General features: G+C 39.3%; 1 protein-coding gene across 3 annotated transcripts in view; it reads left to right on the top strand.

Annotated features, from left to right (window-relative positions):
- The first annotated feature begins 377 nt into the window (after positions 1–377).
- Positions 378–27553, top strand: part of VRK2 (VRK serine/threonine kinase 2) — a 46324-nt gene continuing 19148 nt past the window's right edge. The window contains exons 1-8 of one of the 3 annotated variants that reach the window (XM_037405022.1): positions 378–558; positions 805–945; positions 11386–11441; positions 11940–12009; positions 12993–13080; positions 13218–13326; positions 14799–14891; positions 23334–23466. In XM_037405022.1, the coding sequence (XP_037260919.1) occupies positions 810–945; positions 11386–11441; positions 11940–12009; positions 12993–13080; positions 13218–13326; positions 14799–14891; positions 23334–23466 (685 nt within the window). In that variant the 5' untranslated portion in view covers positions 378–558; positions 805–809. The remainder of the gene's footprint in view (positions 559–804; positions 946–11385; positions 11442–11939; positions 12010–12992; positions 13081–13217; positions 13327–14798; positions 14892–23333; positions 23467–27553) is intronic. The other 2 variants (XM_037405021.1, XM_037405023.1) reach the window with 2 other exon arrangements.

A 27553-nucleotide genomic window follows, 5' to 3' on the forward strand; every position in this document is an offset into this window, starting at 1 on the left:
AGCTTCTGTGTTCTCCCTGCACCCCAAAAGTTCTGTAAGGTATTTTTTTTTTTATCCCAGCCGGCAAACAGTCTGATCAACTACTTCTATATGCACCAAAGCGCTTGAAGAGGGGGGAGTAATTCCTCGCTTGCGAAGTGCCACTTTGAAAGAGTGCGAGGCGCGACGGCTCAGGCTCTCACCGAATCTCTCCGCTCCCCCTGAAGCCGAGCGCCGGCGCCTCACGAGGGAGCCATGAGGGAGCGCTGCGCGAGCGGCCGGCGGGCTCGGGGAGGCGGGAAACCGCGCGCGCCACCGCCGCGCGCCGCCTGGCTGAGGGGAGCCGGCCCGCCGAGGGAGTCCCGCCCCGCCGGCGGCCAGGCGGGGCCGGCAGAGCCCGCGTCCCCAGCGGGGCCGGCCCGGCCGTTCCCCTCCCCGGGGTTTCCTGCGGGAGCACGGCAGCCTGCCGGCTGTGCCTGTTGCGGCCGGGCGCTCGCCGCCTGGGCCTGGCCTACGGGAAGTTGCCGGCAGGGAAGTTTGCGGCCGGCGGCGAGGGGAGGCGGCCGTGGCCCTGCGGAGGTGGGTGTCGGGGGAGCGGGCGGCCGTCCCGACCGCGGCCCATTGCTGTCCGGTCCCGTCGGCCGCTGGAAAAGGAGGCCGCTGCGGACGAGCCGCCCCGGCCTTCCACCCGGCCGCTGTCCTGAGGGAGGCCGCGGAGAGCTTGGGCCCTGCTCGGTGCCTGTTAGGCAAAGGACATCGAGGGATATTGCTTTTTTCTGACGAAAGTCAACTTTTGTCTTTAATTTTTTTTTTTCCCTTCTCAAGCCGCGATGCCGCCTAGGGGTCGCGGCAGAGGCAAGCTGCCAGTTCCTCTCCCAAGAGACATGATCCTGAAAGACACCGAAGGAAAAGTCTGGAGGCTGGGCAGTCAAATCGGCCAGGGAGGATTTGGCTTGATCTATTTAGGTAAAATACTGGTGGTAATGAAGAGGGTGACTTGTAATTGTCTTTGTACCGTTTTGACATTAATAAGACAGAATAGGTTTGAGAAGTTACTGTTGTTTACATGCTGGTGGTCATCTGTAAAGTGTGGTTTTCTGATGTTTGCAGCACCCTGGTAGATGGCCTTGTTGTTGAAAGCGTTGCTGGTGGTGCAGCGTGTTCTTTAGAGGGTGTCCAGACCGGTTTGCTGGCTCCGAGTACACTTTTCTATGGAGCTTGGATGGTGTAGGCAAGGTGCTGCTGCTGTCAAAGACCACCAAAGAGCACTGCCAGGCAATGCTCTTAAAAGTAATGGTGATGCTTTCGTTAGCCGCTGCTTTGGACTTATGCCAGTCATGTGCTCTGGAGTGCTCTTTGGATTTCCATTTATTGGAAATGTTATCTTTTGGACAATACTAAATCAGTTTTCATCCAAGAAATGTTAACAGTAACAATAGTTAGCTGGGTGTTGCCTCTGAATTAAAAACTTTCACCAGTGCTGGAAATGCTTTTCGTTGTTTGCTCTAGCCTAGATGTGTTTCTGTGCTTTCTTCTGAAAAAAGCTGCTGCAGTTCACTTATAAGGACTGAATAGTTCTGAAAGACTTGTAAAGCATTCTAGGTCACTGGAGAGGATATAATGTATGTTACTGTTGCTGGTCTTTGTGAAAGAGCAATCCTGTTTTCAAGGCAATACTATTGAGTTTAGGGTTTGGGTTTTTTTGCATGGCAAACATATACAGGCAACTAGTCCACAGCGACTGTTAGGGACTAAATTGAGCTTGTATTAAGACAGCAGTAAAGAATTATCCAGAAGCAGTTTAGTATATCCTCCCAGGACCCAGACATGATTTTTTTAAGTTAGAGGTATGTTAACTCTCTGTTTGGAGAATTAATGTTTAAAACTTGATAAGCAAGTGACTCCTATACATAAATTTACTTCCTTTTATGCATAAATCAGCTGTACCTTCTTTTTTTAAGCTTTTACTATTTGTTTGTGTTTCTGCCATGGAAAACAGTTTTTGTGATTATTTCCCACTCTTGATTTTTTTCAGTTGATCTCTTAATGATGTTTCATTCATATTGAGTGAATTGTTGGAAAATAATCTGTTAATATACTCTTATACAGCATGAGCTTTCCACTTAGTGTGATCTCCAGATTTTTATGAGACAAGTTTTTATTAGAACAGATATCATATGTCATGCACCTTCTTAGTCCTGTCTTTAATAACTCCTTTCAAATACACAGAGCTGTGCTAGATTCAGTGTGGTTTCATGTGACTGAAGGAGTTGTCCATCAGTGTCAAACTGTAGCATCAGGCACCTACTGTATAAAGAAAAGGTGCTTTTTCTATTGAAGGGTTAGTATGTTTGCTCTTTTCGTATTTGCAGACATAAATGTAGCACTTGTGTGCTACTGGTCTCTTGGTGACAGATATACTGTGATTTTTGTTACATCTGTCTGGCTATCTCATGGTGCTTGTCTGCTTTCAGCTGTTCAGGAACATTTTCTATTGCACTGAAGTGTTCTTCCTCTCCCTCTTCTTTTCCTCCTCATGTCCATTATGGTTAATCACAAAGAACTGAATGGCAACTAAAGACTCATATTTTATTTCATGGTGTGATAGTCCCATATGTGGTCAGATGTTGCTTCTCTGAAGTGGTTGCCCAGTTGTACTGTTCTTCCAGCAGTTAATGTGTGGCTGTAAACTACAGGAGGGTGGACAGTCTTGCTTGTGCACCTGGTCTTAATTTGTATGTAAACTTCAGGTTTCAGTGGAGAAATTTGCGGGGTGGGGGATGGTGTAAACTGGCACTTTGTTCCACTGAATGCCTGGGTAAATGAAGCAAAAAGATTTCAGTGACAACCTAAATGCCACTGCTTCTGCTTTTCCGAAAAGTAAACACAAGTCACTGAAAAACCTGGAGAAAACTAAGGCTGTGTATGTTTACAAGTAGTTTGGTGTAATTAGTAAATGGCAACAGTTGGTAGATATGGCCCTACATCTACCCTTTATTTAAATTGAGGGTTTGTTTTACTTTGAGCTAGATTTGGTGTGGTCTGCTGCGCTGAATTTCCTCACCAAGTATGTGGTTTGAGGCTTGGTGAAGGAACTAATTTCAATCCTTATGTTGCTGTTAGTAGTTTGGAGTGCATCTGATAGGTTCCTGTAGTGGAGTTTCTGGTTTGATTTCTTCTGGAATTCACACAGTTCACACATGACGAACTGCTCTGCAGACTGAACCAGTGGGGATGATAGGCGCTTCAACTGCGGTTTATAGAGGAGTCAAATGCTAGCGTACTTTCAGTATATTTACATTCTTTTTAATTTTGATATATCTGATTGCTTATTATGACCTTGTGTAGTGTTGCTGAATCACTCAGAATACAGCTTTATCATTTTCTGTTTTACTCGGATACACCGGACCTTGCGGGTGGTATAGCACCTGGGATTGAGTCAGTTTCATGCAGATTTGATTAGTTTTCTGCCTGATCACGCAGACCACTGAGGTGATTTCATATATTGTGTTTGTTGCAGTTTAGCTCCCATCGAACTGAGGTGGAAAGCAGTCAGCGTATTAGTTGAGATTAAGAATACAGTCTTGGACCCTTGGTATTACTATTCTGTGGTTTTTTGTAAGTGACAGCATGGCTGAAGAAATACACCTGCCACTTTCATAATTGTATTTGTGTTTAATCTTTTTCAAGAGGGGTGGTGAATGTTACACATAGCACTGAACTGAAGGCTTAGTTGCCCTTGTAGCTCATCCTACAAGTAAAAGAGGAAACAGGCAAGATTTAACTCTTAAGTATTGACACTGACTGAAGTTTCCTTGTTTTATCTACCTCTTTATCTCTGATATGTGTTTATATTATGTAAAGTATACCATTTAGTAGCTTTTTTGGGGTTTGGTCCTACAAGAGTTCAGCTGTCTTTGAAAGTCAAGGGGAGTAAATTAAATGAGAAACCTTGAGAGTAAGATATGGATCCGTGGTGCTGAGAGGCATCTTCTTTCTTTGTGCTGTTTAGGCTAGTTTTTAGTGCATATACAGCAAGATGTGAGAGGATCACTAAACTTTCAGTGAGAAACTAACCCAGAAAGAGAGTGGAGACAGGTTTGACTGCCCGCCAGATATGAACAGCACAGCCCTTTTATAAAAGTAAAGGTTAACTTTACCGGCTATATCTTTTAATAAGTATTTTTACAGTAGCAGTGTAAAGATTTTGATGTGCGTTGTTATAGCTTAATTTCCCATTAAGGGTAGTCCATACTCCATTAATCTGTAACAACGTTCTTGAGAAATTTTACAGTATCTCTGCAAAATATATTTACAAGGGATGCATTCTGTGGAAAGTTCTGTTCACTAAATCAAACTGCTGAGAGCCATTTACTGATCCTGAGTCCTGGGATGCAAATAGTCTCTAAAGGTGCAGGGCCTCTAAACTTCTCATTATGTACATGAAAGTTACCACTACCTATAAGTTCTGTTCTGCCTCACAAACATTTTCCGTGGTTTTGTGATTAGTCTGTCTTCTTCCCATCTGTGACATCTTGTCTATTTCTTTGTTGATTTGTTCCTTCCCTTGGATTCCCTTTGCATTTTAATCTTGACCAGAGCAAATCCAGCAGCAGGCAGCTTACAAATACTGATTCCTGTCAATGGTCCTGAAGAGGAGAGCTTCCTCTGCTGCCAGAAGCAATAGAAACTATCTAGAGATGTTCTCTCAAGTGTTGTCTTTGTCATAGTGAGGGCAAGATGGATCATAAGTGAGAATCAACCATGCCATTGTATGTTAGAAGTTTTGTTTTATTTTATTTTTGTTACTGGTGCTGATTTGCTGTCAGGCACTTCAGATGGAACTGTTATCCCTTTGGTAAGGGGGAGCAGAATGGACAGCAACTGAGGAAGAACATGGCATATTGGTGGTCTCATGACTAGTTTGTAGCCCTGTGGAGAACAATGGCAGTACGTTGGAAAATTGAGTTGAAGAGGTAGCTACTGAGAGCCTTACAATCTCTCATTTATCTTCCTGATCACAGTCAGTAATTAACACCAGTTTTTTTATAAATCATTCTCTAGTCCTGCTGCAAGCACTCTATTAATCCACAATTTGGACTTGAAATTTAAATGTAGAAAGGTCACGCAATGTTTTGCTAAGATTCCACTGTCACAGTCAAGTCTGCTGTACACAGCACTATCTACTTGCAGGCTTCTTCCTTGTGGAAACTGGTGTTTCTGCAAAATATTTGAGGTTTTGTATTTATATACACACATATTTGTTAGATGGCGTCTTTTAAAGTAGAACTTATTACGCTAAATGTATTTTAATTGTGTTATGCATGGGTATTGTATTGGAACTTTGGAAGTGATAGGTGAAAACTAAGAATTGTGAAACTTTTTCATAGCTGGCTTTGCAGCATGTGTTTATATGTTGCCATTTGCTATTTTTGCATGCATTATTACAATATGGGAAGCACGTATTGGTAAAGTCATAATCAAATGCAAAGAATATCTGCTTGTGTAGTAAACTGTTATTAAATGGTTGAATATTGTCTGTTAATACTAGCAGCTCAGGGAGGTCTGCTGCTGGTGGAGGTAGGGAAAAGTTCTGGTTGTGGCCCTTACTGATTCTGAGCTTGGACCATAGTATACTCTGCCGTTGATATTCTGAGTCCTGGTGTTCTGTGAACCAGGCTGAGGTGTGAAACAAAGTATCTTTCTGTTTTCAGAAAGAGTAATATCTGTGGATAATTTGTATAGCTGTCAACAAAGGTATACACCTGTAAAGGAAGACAACTGTTGATGAAAGCACGTTCAGTGGTCATACTGTTCATTCCTTGGTTTGTGTTAGGAAGCTGGCTTTAGCAATTGGTTCTAGAGAAACGAAGTACTCGTAACAGTTGGTTAAATTAACTTCACTGAAAATATTTACTGTAGTGTAGCAACCTAATTAAAAATGCAGTAAAAATTATACCAAAAGATACATGTTCAGCATGATTTTTAGAAACTCAAAGGAAAGAAGAATATTAATAGCAAACCCCTGTAAATAATAGCACTAGCAAGTAGCTGTCTGATTAAGGCTGGATTTTTTCTTAACCTTCAGATGTTAAAATGCTTTTCAGCAAAGGTCTCATTGTACCTGCAGGTGTGAACTTCAGTGTGAAAATAAATTTGTTGGCAGAGAAACACTACTTCAGGAAAGAGTATTTTTAAGTAGTTACAAATATTAAACTGTATAAATATAGACATAGCAAGCAGATTACCTAATTTTTCACCCTGTCTATAGGCAAACTAAATAAAAAATTTAGCTTGATTTTGCTACTTGGTGGTTATTAAGGGCTGGCTGCATGGTACAAGATCAGCCTGCACCATCTGTTAAAGAGGAGATATTCTTTATCTTTATCTAGTTCTTGCTGATTACTGCTTCCTCTTGAAATCTTCCCTATTTCTTCTTTTTGTGGTCCCCTCTAGGCTAGAAGTCTTAACTTTGAAAGCATAACTCATTTTTACACAGTAGACTAAAGCCTGTTACAAAGTCTGCAGAGATCATTACTATTACACTGTAGTGTTCTGCCACATAATGTGTTGGGTGGTTGGGGTTTTTTTCCCATGCTTACGGACTTGTGATTTGGGAGCCGTTGTTGTGCTTTTGATTCATCTAACTTGTGAGAGTTCTGGTCAGGGACTGAGACCGTGCCATGCTAAATAAAACTAGAAAGTCAAAAGAGCAGGCTTGATTTTTATTTTTTTTGTTTTGCAGTGAGGGGATGTATTTCTGAGCAGTGTTATACGGTAATAAGGAAGAGCTTTGGACAAAAGATAGGGTACCTGTTGCCTTATAGAGGGCACCCCCTTCAGCCGTCTTTGGCACCTGTACCCTACTGAAACTGGCATAGTATCTTCTGAGTGGGCACCACATCAGACTAGCAGATGGCTTGGAGCAGAATCTTGCCAGAAAACAGTTTGTGCATGAAGTTTTAAATATTAGAGGCCTGGACTTCCATCTGAGAGTGCTGTAAGAGCAGACCATGCATAGCTTTTCTGCCTGGGGTTAAAGGATGTGTAGTACCTATTCCAGCTTAGAGTAATTAACTTTGAAAGTCAAACAGTGGCTTCCATTGCTGTGGAATACAAAACTTTGGCTCTAGTGAATCAAGATCAAGGTTTCATAGAAAGATGAGTAAGAAACATAATGAAACTTCCTACCAGTACTTAATGTCATTAACTTGGAGGCATTTGCAGTTATCTACAAAACAGTTTAGCAGTTAAGCACAATTTTCAACCAAAACCAGTTTAGTTAGGTATTATGGAAGATGGTTTCACAAGCATGGTACAGAGGGCTATGTGTTTGTAATTTGTATAATAACACCATACGTTCATGAAGCTACCTGGAAGAAGAACCTAGAAGAAGAAAACTATTCATAAAGACTGCGCAGAAAAGTCTGTCCAGGAAATGCTGATGTGCCCTGATAGTAACAACATGAGCGGAGAAGCAGGTCGTCCTTAGGCTATTTTAGAATTGAACTGTAAACACCCTCCAAGTGCTGAATGTTTGGGTTCTTGGGAAATATTGGATATTGCGAAGCAATGTGCTTTGTTCACCTTTAAATATTTGCCTTAGTACCCTCTGTACGTAGAAAAAAATTGAAGCTGTGTGTTAAATAGCAGATGCTACTTTTTTTTTATTTATTTGTGCGCATTTTGCTTTGAGTAACTATATTCCTGTAATTTGGATCTTTTTTTATTGTTAGATGCTCTGAGCAACACTCGCCTCTGTTTTTTAGCCATTGAATTTAACAGCTCCTGGCTTGACTTAAATGGGTTCAGAACTTTTCCAGCTTTTTTTATAGGTACTGGTAACTTGGAAGTGTGGTATTTTTGAGGTTAGTTTTTATTTCTGAAAAAAACCCTAAGCTGACAGTGTTACTCTTCAGGATTAGTTAACCAATGAAAAAAAGCAAAACTAAAATACCAGCAACCCAAGAACTTCTGAAAATAATTTTATTCATGTTTCCCAAACAAATATATCCTGAAAATATCCAGCAGTAGCAAAGACACCAGCTGTGGACAGGAGCAGGGATGTTTTTTCCAAACTGCCAAATCAATGTTGTTTTCTTTTCCACTGTGTAAACTTTGTCAACAAAACTGGTTCTGTGAGAGCCATTGAAAATATTTCACCATATTCCAAATGTGACTGCCACAAATTAACTGCTAAAACTACAACAAGCACGTTTGAACTGGCAAATAGAATTGGCACGTTTCTTTGTCAGACTGCATGCAATTGTGCTGTGTGGTTGTAGGAAATCGCAGTTCATCTAGAAACACCCTTTTGTTACTGTGTCTTATTAACATTTAGAAAGCTACATTAATTAAGGTTGTGGCACTCAGCAACAAAACAGATGAAATTCACGATTAAAGTGGATGATAAGACCATAACTACTGTGCCTGGGTGAAACTAGGGAATTCTGGACATGGGATAATTTGAGGTAAGTTATTTGCTCTGTTGGATAGGCACAACAGTTGGAAATTCTGGCAAAGAATGTGAATCTTACTGCACTGCTTTATTTCAGAGTGTGTTTTAAATGTGTATGCTTTTCACTAGCATGGTAGCTGCAATTGTGGGATGAAGGGGAGGAAGGGAAGATAGAGCTGTGGCTTTTGCAAATGTTTTGTGAGACTCATCTTGGCATGAGATAGAAACAGTCACAGCCCCTTACACAGCTTCATCTTGTGCCAGTGTTCCCAGTTAACAATTATGCAGACAATGGTTTTGATTGTGTGCATACATCAACACCCCTCCCCCCAAATGTAAGGAGATTGTGCATCTCTAGTTGAGAAAAGCAACATAAACTGTAAACTGGGAACTCTCACACTTGTTATGCTATTTTAAGATACCCTTTGCAAACATAATCTGGCCATATAGAGTACCAGGAGCACTATGTGTGTACTTATATGCCATCAGAGACCTCCTGCCTATCAGCATTGCTCTCCTGCAGAGTCTCTGCTTACTGTCCTACAGTCTAGCATTTAACTGATTGTAATATTATAAATAGCCATGTGCTACCACACAGAACGAGGCTAGCACATGGCTAATTACAAGTATACAGTAATTAACTATGAGCTAAACTCGCAGGAGAGTATGTGGTGGTGGTCTATGAGGTATGTAATCAGACTGTTTGTTAAACCTTGGGAGCCTTTCCAGTCTGTTAAGTAACTATACATAGTAATGAGACAATTTTTAAAAAACCATTTATGTTTATTTATGGACAAAAAATAGTCTGTCTTTTTCTGAGCTGCAGCTGAAGTATTGCTGCCTGATATATGAATGGTTAATTAAAATGATGTAACAGTAGGTACACATGCAACTTCTGCTTATCGGTATGAGAATAATTTTCTAGGCGTTGTCTGTGTAAGAAGTTTAGTGTTATTTATTGTGAATATTATCCCTTGTTTCATGTATGTGTGGTAAAAACAGTAATACCATTTCTCCTCTTGGAGATTTGAATGTCAGGTTACTCGTTTTGTGGAGAGTCTGTTTCTGTATCTTGTTAAGCTTTATCTGACTTTTCTCCCTTTTCACATTGTAACAGTTGCCTGATAGTTTTGGTTTTATTTTTCTTCAGGATGTGTTTTCAGTGTGACTCCAAAACGCATCCACACCGGCATAGTGTAAGAACCATGGGGGTTAGGCCCTTTTGCTGGGTTACCTCCCGTTAATTGCTCTTCTTCATTACCCTGACAGCTGTTACTGTCTGTTCCAGATTACCGTGTATGAGGCCTCTCTTTATAAAATGTCAAGATGTCTACAGGGAAGTTAGATCAGACTCTTTCAAATACATTTAAATATGATACTTCTCCATACTGATCAAACCTTTTTAAAATAACTTGGTATTGAAATACATTTTCTGATACACAGGTTCTTTTCTGATCTGTGTCAGTAAGGGAGCACGTCTAATTCTGTTAGGGTAATGTGACGTTGTTGAATATGATGAAAACACATGGGATATGTTCCTTTAAACTAGTGTCTTCAACTATTAACACATAGTCTACATGTGGCAGAGAAAGAAAAAGACTTAAGCACCTGTGTCTTAATTCCCAGTTTGGTACAATAATATGGTAAGAGCAAAGTTTACCAAACTTTCCTTACTGGTTGTACTGTAGTTTTAAATTGTATTCTGAATGTGGCTGCTGCTCATTAGAGTCTATGGATAGTTCACACCTTCCAGAGCTATTGTTTTAGGATACATTAATTTTATCTTAATGTGTTATTAGCACAGAAACATTCACATAGGGAAATGTCAGGCAGAAGGCAGTGGGGACCCTGCAAGTCTTTGGGGTGTGTATGCTGCCAGATTCAACCCAGATCCCAAATAGAATTGAAGGACGATGGCAGCTGAAGGAGTCTCTTCGTTGTAAAAATATTTTTATGCCTTTACCATCAAAAAATGTAGGCTTGGATGGTTTGATTAGATCCAAGTTTCCTTGATTTTTATTATGTGGATAAAAGTAGTCTATTTTTGTCTGTGCTGATAGTTGAAGTGTTTCACACCTGGACTGTTGTTGGTATTTGATCATTATAAGAAGTTTGAAAGGGACACTTATTTCCTAGGAACTGTATTCTTTTTAGCTTTTTTCAGTGATGATTCTAAAAGATGATTTAGTCTCATTAAATTTTAATCCCAGCGTAGCTCCATGTAGCTTCAGTAGTATCAGAGAGAACTGATAGTTCTCTCAGGGTCAGAAGAAAATAGGATTGCATTGTCTGTGCAGAGAGGTTCTGTCTCCTGGGCTGTAATTGGCACATGTGGTCAATTATTGTTTTGAAATCTCTACTTGCACTAAGCACAATCCCTCATCTCCGCTTTAGGCACGTGGTGGCTGTGCTATCCCCTAACTTAGGCCAGTGTCTAAATAATGTCAGAATAGAGATCAAGGTTCTGGGGCCAAATTAGTTTGTAATAGAGGAAAGCAGACAGTCCTGTCTAGAGGCATAATGTAGGTCATAACTTTTAAGTGGTGTCTTTGTCACGACAGTGGATTGACAGCAACCAAATACAGAGGTTATCCAATTGACTGGAAAGACTTTAACATAGTCTGCTATAATGGAATACCTCATTGTGGTGCAAACGTGCAATGGGGACATCCTGCTTACTCCTTAATTAGCATTGACAGAGTTCTGAAAATGTGGGTTAAAACTGCTTCTGTACTTGTTGATTGAAACTTCTGTTTGTGTGTAGTGTTTTCATTTTGTTTTCCTGTGAACTTGGCAAAACTCTGACCTTTAAAAAACAAGAATTCAGACAAAATGTTGTGTATCTCTGTCATGTATTTTTTTTGGTCACTTTATGCAGTGTTATCTTGGTCTTTGCAATTACATTTTGTTGCATATGGCTTGATCCCCATCTCTTTCTCTTTTTGCAGCTTCCCCTCAAACTCATGTTCCTGTAGAAGATGATGCAGCGCATGTAGTTAAAGTGGTAATGTGTAATCTCATTTCTAAATTGTTAACTTGTATGCAGTTCTTTCTCTTAATTATCTATCCTTATTTTGAGCCTTGGGTCTGTATTGCAGGCTTGTGGCTTTTGGTTTTTTCCCTATTTTTGATATCTTGATACAGTTTCCCTCTAGGGAGTACATTTGGCATTTCCATGACACGCAGTATTTTCTTGACTTGATTCTTTCCTTTCCTTGATTACTGCCCTCAGCAGTTTGGTAAGGAAAATCAGACTGTGAACTTAAACATACATGATCTACAATTTTTCTGAAAATAGTATCTTAAATAATTCCTGAAAGAATCTGTGTCGTTTAGAAAAGTTGTTTGGCAACACATTTTCATTTTTACCTACTTATTAAAATTACATTTCAGATGTCATGATATATGGGGGGTGGGGAAAAAATGTCTCATACAATTTTCCTTAGAAACTGTTGTGTTTCTAATGCATTTAATGATACTAAGTTTATTTATTTCTCAACAGGAGTATCTTGAAAACGGCCCCTTATTTTCCGAACTGAAATTTTACCAGAGGGCTGCAAAACAAGAGCATAGTAAGTAATATACCAGTTCTGATTCAGGGAGATTTAAGAACAAGTTTGGGTTTAACTACTGCTAATAAAAACTGTTGCTTTAGAGCTTGATAGCTGACTCATTTCATGTACACTGAACGAGTCCTGGTTGGTGCTGTAGTATATTTAGATTGCTATAGGTTTCTTTGCTTGTCCTTTCTGATCAGAAGGGAGAACAGAAGCATGCCAGATTTGTTACATGCACACTTCAGAGTGCACAACAATGAAAGGGCTCCAGAGAGAGGCCAGCCTTAGAACAGAGGTACTGCATGGACTAATTGGTGACAGTATTTCTGCTAGTAACTGTTTCCATGTGCAGAGCCAAAAGTGTGTAATCAACACAGGACTTAATAGTAATCAAGGCACTTGATTCTGTAGACACTTAAGCATGGGTGTGATTTATTCATGGTAATTTCAGATGGCTTATATTGCTGGTAGACTTGAGCGCTTTTGATGGCTTGAAGCATTCTGTCTCAAATAAAGTAGAGCTTCTAAAACAGGGGTCCTCAAACTACGGTCTGGGGGCCTCAATCCGGCCCCCGGTATTTACAGACCCCCCCCGCCCCCCCCAGTGGTTGAGAGGGGAAACCAAGCAGCCACAGATGGCTGCCTGCCACTTCATCCACGCACGCGGCCCCCTGTTTAAAAAGTTTGAGGACCCCTGTTCTAAAGGAATTATTTCTTCAGCTATTGATAATTTCTTACCTGCCTTCTAAGGGAACAAAGTGCTACATCGCTAGAACAAAACACTGCTGCTTGATTTGCAGAATGCCAAGAACTCTATTCTAAAGTTACAATCTGAATTGTTTGCTAGACAAACTGCCAAACAGGTCTTATTTGTTTCATTGTTTCATTCAAAGTCTTGGCTTGATATCTGAAACAAAGCCAACAAAAAACCTCCACACCAAACCTGAAATTCTTTAGCTACCTTTAAACCAATGTTATCTTTTTCTTATCGTTAACAGTAAGAAAATGGATGAATCTCAAGAAAATAAGATGTTTAGGAATTCCAGTGTTTTGGGGATCAGGCTTGGCTGAGTACAAGGGGAAAAGGTACTAAGATTAATTGTAATTAAGCCTCAAATTGATTGAAGATCCATTTTTCAACAAAATGGAGATAAGTCCTTTCAATTTGACACAAACTTTCAGTCTTGTCTTAAAGGATTCATCCCTCATATATTTCCTGGTAGCTATAGATTCATGGTCATGGAGAGACTAGGAGAAGACCTTCAAAGAATCTTTGAAGATTGTGGAAGCAGATTTAAGAAGGAGACTGTTCTGCAACTTGGGGCACGAATGGTATGTACAGAGAGAGAGAGGAGATTGCTATGTCTCAAACTTGCCGAGTTAAACTAGAAAATTACCTTTCTAATATAGTTCCTTTAGATAGCTCTTGAGTTCTTGAGTTTAGAATTAAACATATGAATGCTATGGGGTTTTTTTTGTTTGTGGGTTTTTGGTGTGTTTTTTTTTTTTTTTTTTTTTTTTGTTACATCAGATGAGTATTAAGTAGAAAACCAAGACCACCCCTGCAGACTGGAAGATGGTGGGCTCAAGCCAATTTTTTTTCTAATAGGTAAAAACATAAACCATACACTTAAAAATGTGTCTAGACTGAGATGTGTAAGCCTATTCTCATATACTTCAACTTGTATTGATTTTTACTTCTTTCCCCACTGTCTGAAGGGTATTGTATTAGACATCCATATTTGTCAAAGTTCACAATTGCATGCCTGAATGCAAAATTTTCAGTGTGTTTGCTGAGTGCACTGGTTGTACAGACCAGGATTAGGCTACTCTGAAACTATCTGGTTTGTTTTCAAGTGTGTGTAGACTGGCACATAACAGAAGACTGTATATGTGCTCCTCTGTAGTATCATTTGTGTTGTGAAAAACTGCTGTTACTGAGCAGAGGTGCACAGCAAATGGAGTAGAGACAATGGTCATAAGTTGCAGGAAGAGGAACTCTGAGTATAAAGGAAAAATTTTTGCAGAGTACCTTAGCACTCGAACATGCTTCTCAGAGGCTGTGAAACATGCATCCTTGGGGAGTTCTAAAACCTGACCATTCAATATATTGTACAACGTGATCTAACTTACATTAGTCCTGCTTGAAGCAGGGGGTTTAGACTGGACACCTCCAAAGTTTCCTTTTAATGTAAATATTAATAATTAAAAAAAAGTGAAGGTCTTTTGTATTCACATAATTGACAGACTTGTAAGCGTGTTCATACACTCCAAAAGCCAGGATTAGATTGTCCTTTTTATGAATTGCTGAGTGCAACCGTGTTTTTTAGTAAGTTAGAGCTCTAGTAACTCAGTAAGGAGCTGAAGAAGGAGGATGATGCAAGGGGTTGGTGATATGAAATGCAGGTCATATAATAACTGGCAGGATCAAATGTATTATAAATCAGGGCTGATTGAGTATGTTCTTTGTAAGAGCTTGGTGTTCTCAGCATTTCCTCTAGCATAAAGTACTAGTTTCGTTCTTGCTTTGTGACCTTAGAAGCTGATACTCGCAGGCAGTTACACAGAGATAACTCATGGCAATGTATGGCTTGTTTATGATTTCCCATCAGCTATGTGCCTGGTGGGAACAGACCCTGTGGACAGAATGAGTAATCCTAGTGCTCTAACTCCAAACAAATTTGTCAGCTCAGTCTGTGTAGCCCTTGATTTCACTGTATAAGTGAGAAATATTTGGTGGTAGGGTTAGGAGCAGAGTGGAGGAGATGATGATGTTTTCTTTACTGTTCTAAATCCTTTCCTAGTTGGATACTTTGGAATATATACATGAAAATGAGTATGTTCATGGTGACATTAAAGCAGCAAATCTACTTTTGGGCTACACCAATCCACACGAGGTAAGCATGTTTACAACTTTTCTACACTGTTACTCTAATGTGTTTATAACTGTTTAATTGTTTTAAGTTATTTATATTCTGCATTAATAAAGGGTAAACTAATCAAGAGGCTAAGTTGGAGGACATAATTGCTGTTCTAGGTTATGCCAGTTTAAGTGTATCAGTAGAGTTTAAGGATGTGGCCTGTTGTATTTTTATTCTTGGGGAGTTCTGGCTTTCAAAGGTAGTAATGAATTGTGTTTCCATGCCACTAACTCTTACGTCCTGCTCGTTGTAGGGGATATAACAGGTAAGTAGGATTAAGGTTGCTGCTCTCTAACACTCTAAAGCCTAAAACTAGCCTTGAAATGGAGGTGTTTTGGTGAAACATTTTGAAATAAACCTTTTGATTCTGTCACGCTTCACATACTCTAATGATGTCTTTTTTCTTCAGTTGATAAAATCTAAGTATGCTTTTTTCTTGAAAAAAAAAATTAGAAAAAAAGGACATCTTTAACTTCACTTAACTATAATTAGCTCTAAGCAGTACTTCTTTTCTTCAATTTTTGTTTTTCTGCTGCAGTGATGAAGAAACAGGTCTTGCAAAACAGCTCACTGCCATTGGAAGTTGAACTGTTGAACTATATTTGCTTTTTTACAAGTTTCAAGTTAAATGGTTGAGTCGAATATGAACTAGAACACATAGTTTAAAAACTATTATGGCTGTTTAAAACAACGACGGTTTTAGACAGTGGTAGCAGCCAGTACATAATCTCAGTTTATGGTGTTTACCAGCCTGCTGAATCCAAAGAGGGAAGCTGTTTACAGGCAAAATGATATGCTACCCAAACCCCTTAACATAACTCAAATGACTGTTTTTGTCTTGGCTATTGTGTATTTTTATGACAGCAAGATATGCTGCTGTTTTTCACATTGAAATCATTTTGGAAGTGTCCATTTACAGTAATCATAAAATTTTAAGACATGTAGCTGACTTTGATCAGCTGCTTTTGAACTAGCCAGACTGTAGGGTGGTTTTCTGTTTTGTTTTTCATGTTGTCTGCATGAAGATCATGCTATACTAGTATTTGGTTTTCGTGAGTAGTAAATTCATTGCCAGATTAAAAATAAGGTGAGTTACTGGACAGAGGCTTTAGGTGGAAATATAATTTAAATTATATTTATTAAATAAAAGAAATCAATAGATATTCCATTGTATCCAGTAGCTAGGAGCTACTTACAAAGGAAGTACAAACAAATATGTACGAAGTGTATGTTACTGTTGAGAGGTTTTGTGTAGAATTTTCTTTCAGCAAAATTCCTTCTCCACTGAAAGTATTCTATAAAACTTTTTTAAAAGTTCACATTCTAATTCTGAAGAGCTAACAGAAGAGAATGTCTAATATTTGTAAGGTATGAATTAAACTTTCATTTCTCTATTATGCTTAAGAATACTTAGAGCTGATCAGATAAACTTCCTGGTCACGGACCTCAGAAATTCTGCAAGTGGCCACAGGTCTGCTGATTTCAGTGAAGCTGTGATAACTATACCATACCAGTCTACAATCACGTAGACAGTGGTGATTATTTCTAAATATATTTTAAAGGTAATGTGTACTATATTTAGGTTACGCAGCAGGGTAGATGGCTTAGTGGGACTGTTTCTGGCTCAATAAAAAAACATTTTCTGGACACAGGTTGCACAATATCTTGAAACATGTATGCTTTGTGTCTTTTGGGGCATGAAAAGAAAGGATAATCTTACCAACACCACAGCTAAAACTTCTAAATTGGCGGATCTACATATGCCACTAATTCCCCTGGAATTGTTGCCTCTGATGTGCCATCTGCCCTTATACTTCAATAAATGTTCTTTACCTGGCTTAGGAGCAGTACTAGACAATATTCGTGCTTAGATTCAGGTATTCAGAACTGTAAATGTGTACTTGCACAGACAATTTTGCATTTATCATGTCTTAGCTATTTGCATGTGCCATCAATTTGCATGTAATTTTGCCGTGAAAGTTGCTTCTTCCTATTCCAAATGTGTCCAGTTCCTATGTAAGGCTTGGTGATGCTGCAACAGCCTTTTCTACAAATCAGGCTGTCTTTATAACATGCTGGTGAGCTGAAAGTATTATGTATTTACCAGAACGGTATTTTGGGAAGCTGTGGAGCATTACCACTGACTAAATATTTAGACCATAATATGGAATATTCTGTCCTGTATCCTCTAAACTGTTGTTGGAGATGCTGTATTTTAATTTGACAATCTTCTAGTAAGCTTAAACACTTTAGATAAAACCTCAGACACTGTTATTGCTACCAAATGCCTGTGAGGTGTTTTGTCCAGCCTTCTCTCTCTGCTGAAATGGTGGATGGCTAGATTGCCTTGCTCTTGTTTTTTGTTAAATCAACGGACAAGGAGGTAAAGTGATCCAACTAATCTCATAAATAGGGAGTGAGAGCATCTAGCCAGTGGCAAACTCAGGCTCAGGAATGCAAGCTGAGAGACCTGTAGCTCCACTGGGAGTTGGCATAATAAAGCTGTCTGACCTAACGATTTCTGTGGTGAGGTTTTTTTAAGAATTTGATGCTAGTGGGTTCTTGTTCTTTAGGATCTATGATTTTAAGAGAAAATAAATAAGAAATGTTCTTTTTAAAGAAACCCATTGCGAATCTCTTAAAAACTATATATAGGTATATGTTCAAAATATATTTCCATATTATGTTTTGGTGAAGAGACATAAGCGTTTGTACCTTTATACTCAACTTTACTTCTTTTTTTGTCATTTAATGGCTGTTCATGTATACTCTTATGTGTAAATTTGTGGCTGACTTCCTGCAGTTTCAAAAAAGATCATTTTTCTATCTTAGACTTTCTGCTGCTACTCTCTGCCTTCTGTAAATTAACCTGGTAAATTCACACAACAGCCAATAAATATCGTAGTCCCCTTTTTGAAAGAACATGTGAAATCCATACTGCTATCCCCTACCTTCTGTGGCAAGGCAGAGAAACAAATAAAGTAAAGGTCCTGTCACTCTGTGACCTTCAAATGATGTTTAGAAATGGTTAGAAGATCAGAATCAACTGACCTCAAAGAGCAGCTTGCTGCAGATCTATTCAATAGAAGGGAGCGAGGCCATTCAGTGAGTTACAGGTCAAAAGATCAATTCTCTAGTCAATATGTTTCTGAACATGGGCCCAGCACAATGACTGACAGAATAGGAGTGATGTACTGAGGGAAGTACATAGCCCATGAATCTCGGAGAGGCCTGAAAGAAAACTTGAAGTGATCATACCTATAAATTACAGAACAAGTGAAGCACTGTATTGCAGCAAGTTAAAGATAATTTGGTGCATAGTAGCAACTGTATGATAAAGCAGAAGAAACATTATTGATACAGACTCTAAAAAAGAAATTCAAATCCATTAAACCCTTTTAAATTGTGTTACTATTAAAAGAGGCAAGCGGTCATCAGACAAAAGCTTAAAATCAGAGTTTTTAATAAATGAAATGAGGCTTGGAAGAATGCCTCTTCAAAACAATTACTTTGTAGTATTTTCTTTTTCCCCCATGGAATATATGGGCAGACATGCTGCAATATTGCAGACTCAAGTCTGCACCAGAAGTGGACGATTTGGGTTTTTAAGCTGTAGATTTTCATTGCATTTGCACTTCAGTTCTGATTTAGATTTTAAGTGTTCCTTAGAAAAGGTAGTCATAGAATAAAACTCAGACTTGATTATCATAGATAGCCCTGACTGTGAAAAGGAAAAAATAAGAATACAAAAATGTTTCAAATTGTTACATTTTTAAGACCAGCTTTCAGTGGACCAGTATAGAAGATACAAAGCTCACACACTGATCATGTGGGAAAAACATGCATGAAAAAAATTCCAACTTTAAGCCATTTTTAATTGCGAGGTGAATCATTGTGATTCCTGCTCATTAGTCCTGTATGACAGATTAGCTAAAGAGCAGATGAATCTAGAGAAGTGAAAATCTTTTCTGTTCTCCTTTGCATGTTTTTAGGAAGGATGCAGCATGCAGAGATACTATACAGAAACAGTTGAGTTTTAACTTACGGATGCTGCCTAGCCCCTTGATGTGAGATGTAACTTCTCAATCAGATGGCCTTAGTTTTCTTTCATCAGTCCTACTGCTCTGTGTGGATAGAACTGTTTACACTGGTTTAATTTCTTCCTGTAGTAATGGCCCAAATACCTTGGGGTTCAATTGGTTCCAGCATTGGGACTTGCCACCAAAGTCACACAAGATTTCTTCCTCTCTGTCCTTTGTTTTAACCTGCTTTCCTTCTACCTTGGCTTCTATTTTGTGAAAGATGCTATTTTTGTCCCAAACACTACATTTTGGACTTCGTATCCCAAGATGGACTTCAGTTTACCTTTAGCCTTTTCTAAGTGTAGTGTCCAGCTGAAGTTGACAGCACTATGGCCATTAGCAACCAATCTGCCTCTTATTAGAAGGTGTCTACTTATTTATCGTGCATTACATAAGCCTAGTAACAGAACCACTGGAAAGAAAATGTACAAAGAAAATCACTGTATTGTTACCCTTTCAGCGATAACTCCTGCTATGTGTACTTCGAGATAAAGAAAATACTGTGAGAATCCAAAGTGCCAGGCTTACAACTTCCCAGATCAGTGCACTTATATATTATAATGTATTACAGGTTGTAAGAATTTTATATGTTTAGCAGATATTTAGCATTTCAGATACAAAGCACAGCGAGGGAGGCTTGCACAGAAAGGACAAGGACTGCTGAATCTACAGCTGGTTGATTGTGCACATAATTATTTGCGCCTGTGTGGCTGTTGGGTTGAATAAGATGGGCACATTCATGTTTGCATGAAATTAAGTGTGAAGGCAAGAAATCTGGCTCCTAATCTATAACAAAATCTATTAATAACTCACTGTGCTAAGAACTGCTTAGTCGGACAGGGGTGTGTAAAAAAAGAGAAAACGAGCAAAAACAAGTGTTAAGTAGGTGTGTGGAAAGGGATGTACAATGTAACACAGCTAAACCCAGCTGTTTTAGGCTTGCCTTGCCCTTGCACCTTCATCATCCATGTTACCATTTCTTTTTTCAAGTGTCTTTGTTTATCTTGCTCCGGGTGTGTTTTGTTCTCTTTTTGTTCTTATTTGTTTTGTTGTTCCAAAAAAAAAGCATGCAGATGAAAAATATTTATGGTATGGAAAAACAGACTAATGCTGACTTAATTTTTTTCAATATTCTTTAATATTCATCTTCTTTCCCCTCCCTATACCCTTAAAAAACGTGCAACCACCTACCTACAAATTCATTAACTACCCCTACCCACTGGTTCTGAGCAAATTTGGAAGGGCATACTATGTTACATTATCAAAAAGTGACAATTAGCTATAAAGAACTATATATCTTTTTAATGATGAAAGGGTTATAATGAGAATTGATGAAATGAAATTAATGGTAATTTAAAATAATGTAGTCATTCTGATAATGATTGTGACAAGGTTGTAATAGTGCATTGCTGCTTTTGTACAAGCTGAAGGGGATTGACTTTTGTTGGTAGCCAAGAGGCTTTTCTTTGGGAGGCTACCATCAGTTGCATGTTTGTGGAAAAAATTTGATGCAAAAGTTGTGGAAATGATAAATGGCACAGCCAGAAGTAAGCTGAACAGTGACACTCATGACCAACTTTGGGAGCAAACTGTGGTGCAGTCATAGATGTTATTACAATTGCATGTAAGTGGCTTTAAGAAGTGGTTGATTCTTGGTTTACAGGTCTTGCCACCATCAGTCAAGGCAGGATAACCTAAAGCTACCTCTTGCTTTTAAAAGTTTTTTTTCAGTATAAATTTAAAACTGCTCTGCTGATACTACTACAGAAAGTATTTTAAGCAAATCTGTTGCTTAACAATGGATTAAGAGTACCTAGTTACTATGATTCATCTGCAGGATAACTGGTAACTTTTTTACATAGTTCAAGTTTGACTAGCAAATATTTGTAGCTACTTTCTAGATATCCTGTTGTTAATATAGTTTGAAAGACCCCCAAGGCTGGGCTGCCATATGGGAGTGTCTATCACATTAGCTAGCGTTCCCAGCCCAGGCAGAACCAGAGAGCTGGCAGAGAAGCTTTTGTTGTATTGTTTTTTCTAACAGTTAAAAACCTCATTTTAATATAAGGCATAGCCTCAATTTTTAAAGGTTGAAATCCGCTCTGATTTTCGTCTTACTCTGGTCAACTGTATGTCAGAAATCTATAGTCAAGCAAAATCCAAAATGCACCACTTAGCATGGGAAGAATACACCTTCTAGCCTGCTCTGTCCTTCCCAGCCCACAAAGGATGCAGAAGACTTGAAAACTTGGTATTAGGGTAGTTCAACTTAGTTCTATCACACTGACTGTGGGCTCAATTAGGACAGGTACCAGAGCATCAGGAATACATTGGAGAACAGATGCAGGAGAAAATCAAATCAGTCAACCCAACAAAGTTTTTGCCTCGTTCCAGATTTTCTAAATGTGCCTACAGTCTTTAATCTTGTCTCACAGTTTGTATAGTCTGTCAGGTGAAAAACCTCATCGGTAATCTTAAAAGCCATCACCCTGCAGGAAGTGAGGGCTGCATCCCAGCTTACACGCTCCAAATAAGCACAGATCCTGCAGCAGAAACAGTAAAACCAAGAGACCAGCCATCCCAGGATTTGAAGCTGCCTGGAGCACAAACAGGAATCAGTAGTTCAACAGAATGTGCTACAAAATAATGCGTTAAATTTTCTTGAGGATTTTTTGTTTGTTTCCTCTACCAGGAGTGACATAATTAAATTACAAGTAAGTGCCAGCAGAGTTTATGTTAGACTTTTATAAGATAAGCTGTTTTTTAGTGACAGGAGACAAAACTAAGGTTTGAATAAGAAGAAGTTTTTCTTTTTAATATAGTATGATGTAGCTTTTGTCCCAGAGATCAGTTCCTTTGGCAATATAGGAGCAATCTGTAGCTTTTTCTTTGTTTTCTTTTTAAAGTGGAAGTACCATACTTGGATATTTATAAAAAAAAAGGCCAATTACCTGATGTGAGAACTGGTCAATGTAAGGGGCAAAGGCCAGGCTGAAGTGAGAAAATAACCTGTGGGATATTGTGGAATGGACAGAGTGATTAGATTCCACTGCTTTCAACAAGTTACTGCTCGTCGGCTGCAATGCAGTAATTGACCATGTGAATGTAGTAAGTCTACCCCTGTTGGAGGGTAGAACGTGTTAATCTGAACTTCATGGAGTGGACTTGTGCCCTTAATCTAAATTATGTGGGTGGCAGAACTGACACGGATGCAGTACTGCATGCACTGTCTATAGAGAAGTAGAGGGGTAGGAGCCAGATTGCATGTTCAGGTTTGTCTTGACAGGAAGCAGAAGAACAGAAAGTAAAATTCAGCTGTCCTGAGCTGTTCTGTTTTCAGTTTCAAAATACCATAAAAGTTTGCAAGACTAAGTTTTAAAGTCACTTAATACTTTTGCAGTTAAGTCCCAAGATTATGCAAGTGCGTATTCCAGATATGTCATTCAGAACTGTGGTTCTTTAGGTAGCTATACTGAAGCATCTTGGGGAAAGAAAAAAAAAATCACCTGTGCCAGGATGGAAGGGTAAATGTGGCAGAATGCATGAGCTTGCTGCTCAAGTAGGGACCCAATTTTTTTCTCTTACACTGATTTAGCTCCATGCTTCAGAGTAACTGAGAGTGAAATCTGGCTCTGTGCCTTTTCAAAATGTTTTGTAAATTCAGGAGTGATTTCCTAAGATTGCTTTCTGGGTGGGGAGGAGGTAATTTATTTTGCTTTGCTTTATCTTACACTTTATGTTTAAATAGTCATTGCCAGTGTGAAGTTACTGACTGACATTCAAAACAATGAGACTATAGTTAGGCTAATGCCCAGCAGCCCTGTGGGCATGGTCCCTGTTAGCGCTAGAGCTCTGTGTCCAGTCTTGCTGCAAGCTGCTGCCTCTCACTTCCTCTGGTTGGCTTTTGAGTTGCACTGCTGTTATGAAATTGCACAGTCTCAGCCGATGGAAAATTTGAACAGAGGTGTGTATGTGCCTGTTTAAGTAAGTAGGGGAAGGGGTCCCAAAAGCAACGTGAGGATACATAAAAGGCATATTGCAGTTTATGATGTCTAGGGTGCCCACCTGGAGAGGAGAGAGCTTAGGAACAAAATAAAAAGACTGAAATTCTCCTCAACTCTGAAATAAGGTAAGAGTATAGTAGTGGAAGGATTTAAATGGGGAGGGCAGCTGTTATAGCCCCCAGTTGTACATATTTTATCCTGAGGCACCATTTGGTTTAATAAAATTTAGATCTAAGGCTGTCCTTAACCCATCAGTTTCTTAAGACTTAATTATAAAGGTTATACTTTCAAAGGACAAAAGCATTATTCATTTGTCTGTTCATGTCTTCCAGGTTTATCTTGCAGATTATGGACTTTCCTACAGATATTGTCCCAATGGGAACCACAAACAGTATCAGGAAAATCCTAGGAAGGGCCATAATGGGACAATAGAGTTTACCAGCGTAGATGCCCACAAGGGAGTAGGTAGGTTTCTTTTTTGGTTTTTTTTTTTTTTTTTTTTATTTCAGAGGAGTGATTACAGAATGAGTAATCAGGCTGTGTGAGCTGATGTATACAATAGTAGTAGTCTTGGGTATTGCTCAGGGTTGATCAGACCCTTGTGTGATGACCTCTTCTTGTACCTGGGAATGCTTCTCCGGGGCTGGTGGGGGAAGGGGGCCAGCTTGATTAAAACTGAAAGGCTGCTGCATGTATGGTGCTGGAAGGTGGACCCTAAGAAGAGCTTGCCATTAAACTTAATTGGTTCGTGTTGGGAGTAGTGGTTTGTGTTTGCTATACTCTGTAGAGGCAGAGGCAATATTTACTAATGTTGCATTGTCAAGGAAAAATGTTTTGAGTCTGCACTGTCCTTTAGGGAGAGCTGTGCCTGAGTGTCACCATCTGTGTTATGAGAGGATATTTCAAGATGACATTCCTTCTGCAAGGAGAAAAACCTTTTTGGAAGCCATAAAGTGTTAACTTTTTGAAATCTTTTTTCCAGTAACCTTTCATATATCTTACTTATTTAAACTCACTTTGATGGTATTGGAAACACATTTGCAGGTAAATTACATACATAGTCCTTTTATTGGATATTGATTGTACTGCCTTGCATTCCAAGGCAGACTTAATTCAACAATTCCCTAATTAGTTAAAGTCATAACCTATGTCTTGTATTCATTTACCATTAATTAAACCTTAGCTGTTTATTACACTGCAGTTCAAATCCAATAGCAGACCCATAGAGCCATGGAAAAGGGAATGGGAGGTCAATATTGAAAATATATGGTGCAAAGTCCCACTGATGGCTGCATTGTTCACAATCAATATGGTCAATGCAACACAACTTTCTTAGTTGCTATGTCAGCAAGACTAAAAGTCAATTCTAATGTTATGCTAGTGAAAAAAATGGTGATTATTGAAAAACTTCGACTCTTGCTATGAAACAGTGTTTTTGTTAACTTTTCTTTCCCGTATTCCCCCCTCTCTCCCCCCCACCAAGATCTTCTAAAACAAAAGGAATGGTTTTCTGCTGCCAGCTTTGATAGTATCATAGTGTCACAAGCGATAACTGTGGAAATTTGTGCTTGTTAATAGCTGCTGAACTGTTACCTTAAACTAATACTTTCTAATGAGTTTTAGTTGGCACAAACAACTGTATATTATTGCTTTTTCTATTAAAAGGACCATTGACCATGTAATGTAGAGGGTCTTGATAATTTGCCGGCGCTGTTAAAACCTGCAGTCGTTTAACTTTGGTCATTAGGAAAAATGAAATAAGACTGTCAAGTATTTGCTACTAAGACAATTGCACAATTTCACCTGCTAAAAAATATTCTGTGGTGAAGAGGGCATCTGTTTCAGACTCTTCTAGCCCTCCCAAGCATACAGTGTGTTTTCTGGAGATCTGGCTGGCTGCTTTCCCTGGTAGCGTGAGCAATGTGGCTGTGTACTAGTGTTTGATGTGGATGGTGTTTGAAGAACAGGTAGAAGCTGGAGTATTTGCGATTTGACAGTTGGATAGTTACAGCAGCTTGTTTCTCGTGGGCAGGTATCTGTTGATGGGCATGTGATTACAGGACAGATAATTCCTTTTATTTGAAAGTCTAGGGAAATATTTCAACTTTCAACATTGTGCAAAAGGTGTGCACAATGCAAGTGTTAATTAAGTTGTTGTCTTCTGCAATCTGTGGGATAGATCACCCGGTCAAGTAGCTAAAGCCATGACAGAATGGGCGAAAAGCAGAGGACTCCAGAAAACAAAATATTCAGAAGGATAGCTTGGGTGAGCTTACCCCCATCTTACACTAGAAAATTTTTTGCTTGTTAGTAGCTGCAAACAGAAAATCCATGGATTTTTCTGATGCTTCTGCTGGAAAAGCCTGCAGAACACGATGTGGTATCTGGTATGTTGCAGACAATCCAAGCTATTCACATTGAATGCCTCAGCTCTGACTTTGTAACAGCCTGAATCCACTAAGGTCAAGTCACCAGTGTTTCCCATTTGCAGCAGGTCTCTCAGCATCCCAGGGAAAACATGCATCTGCAGCGACTTCTGTTGGAGATTGCACAGGTCTGGATGGCAGAACACAGTGACTGGTTTCCCTCATCTCATCTCTTGTGAGATTTAGATTTGTGGAGATGTTTCGGGATACTGAAAGACTTCCAACAGCTGGAGCAAAGGGCTGCTTTGCTCAACAATCTCTGTGCTCCCAACTCGTGATTGAGTCTCGGCACAATCCCATGTACCAAGTGAGGTGGGGTGTGCTTACAAAAAGTGTTTGAAGACTAGCTTCACTGTTGGCAAATAAAAGCTGCATAGACAGCATTCATTCCGGTAGAGTATTTTTTTATTTAAATACTCTTGGAATATAGTTCTAATTGTTAAATGTTATTTTATATAAATGAGGTCCTTTCCAGAGGTCATTTCCTGAATATACATGGCAACATAAATATCTCCAATCTCAGAAACCTTGACTATACCAGTCACTGTATTGAGCTAGACAAATGAGAACATTTTGACTTGCTCATAAAGGAGCTGCCTCAATATATACACCTATTGGAGGTACATGCTGAAACTTACAACAAAATTACAAATTTGTTGCTTTCAAAAGTGGCTCTTGGCAATACTTGAAGCTGATAACCCCCTTGCATAAAGCCAATCAAATGCAACCGCTTCCCATTAATTTAAATCAACACTGGTGTTTCCCTAGTTGAATCGAGAGTTTAACCCAGCTGCATGCCTATTTATTCCCCAAGCTATCTATGGAGTTCATCAGGTGTAGAGATTATGCAGTCCACAGAGATCCAGAAAGTTTCCTACTAGCGGCCACTGTGTGGTGACACTTCTGGGTGGTTGAATTAGTCCATATTCTTCTGACAGCTGATAAGGGCTGAGTTGAGTGTGCCGTTTCTGTGGCAGCTGATGACGAATCACTGCCTTCAAACAACGTACTTTAGCATGTGCCAGTGTATGCTGGTGGTGCTGGTGGCTTTGACCTTGTGCTGGAACTGAAAAGGAATTATCCCTGTGCTGGAAAATGATGGGAGCAGCTCCCTTGCCTCATGCCTCAGCATTTTGTGTTGGTTCTGGCTTTAGTTTTGTGTGGCTCACCTGTGCTCTGCCCAGCGCATGTGGGCCCCACAGGCTGGCTCTTCTGTGCTGTAGTGCTGCCTGGAGGCTTCCAGACTTGTCGGGTGTCTGCAAGTATTCATCACAACCAGACAGTTACATCCCCTGTCTGTGTCTTGGGTTCACTTTGAACCAAGTTGATACCCGAGTTGGCCTTTGCCACGTGATCTGACCCACACCATCAGCTTTTCTGTATGTGGTGGCTGGATCTCACTGCAACCAGCATGTGGGGTTTTTAAATTTAAAACCTTTCTATCTTGCAGCAAATTTCATGTAGCACAGCTGCACTGTTAGTTTTAGTGTAGTATTTGAGTGTATTCATTGTATTCATTTTTAAAGACCATACTGTATAAACAGTATTACATTTTTGTTTGTTGATTGATAATTAAAGAGAATTATATCTGCACCCAGTGTACATTTAAAAAATTGTTACATAGTTAGTGTTAAAAAGTAATATTTGGATCAATGTCTCCTATGGATTTTTGTAGATTTTCTACTCACTGAGGCATGCAGTCAATACCTAATTTCTCTGGAGATATACTGCGCTTAACATATTGAGTTTTTTTTAAATACTCCAGTCCTGTGCATTGAGTGCATAAGACCAGTTTTAATTTGCTATCATTGATGAACATAAGAATATGAACTGTCTATGTTGAATTCCCTCCAGCATATATTTGTGTTTGCCATCGATTTCAAGATGACTCTCCTCTTCCTTTTAACGATGGTTCACAGTAACTATTAGCAGTTTTGCCATCTCTCGCATTGGATAGAGGGCCTACCAAAATCCTTGCAGGTCTTCTATTTACATCTAGAATAGTAAAGGCTGCTTAAGACAGCGGTGGGACTTCTGACAGCCTTAAAGAGAAGTAGAATATCTGATGATGCTTGCCTCCTACTGGTTGTCACTTTTTGGTAGCTGGTGAATATGTTTTGTCTGAG

The sequence above is a fragment of the Falco rusticolus genome, chromosome 12 (genome assembly GCF_015220075.1).
Source record: "Falco rusticolus isolate bFalRus1 chromosome 12, bFalRus1.pri, whole genome shotgun sequence".
NCBI lineage: Eukaryota > Metazoa > Chordata > Aves > Falconiformes > Falconidae > Falco > Falco rusticolus.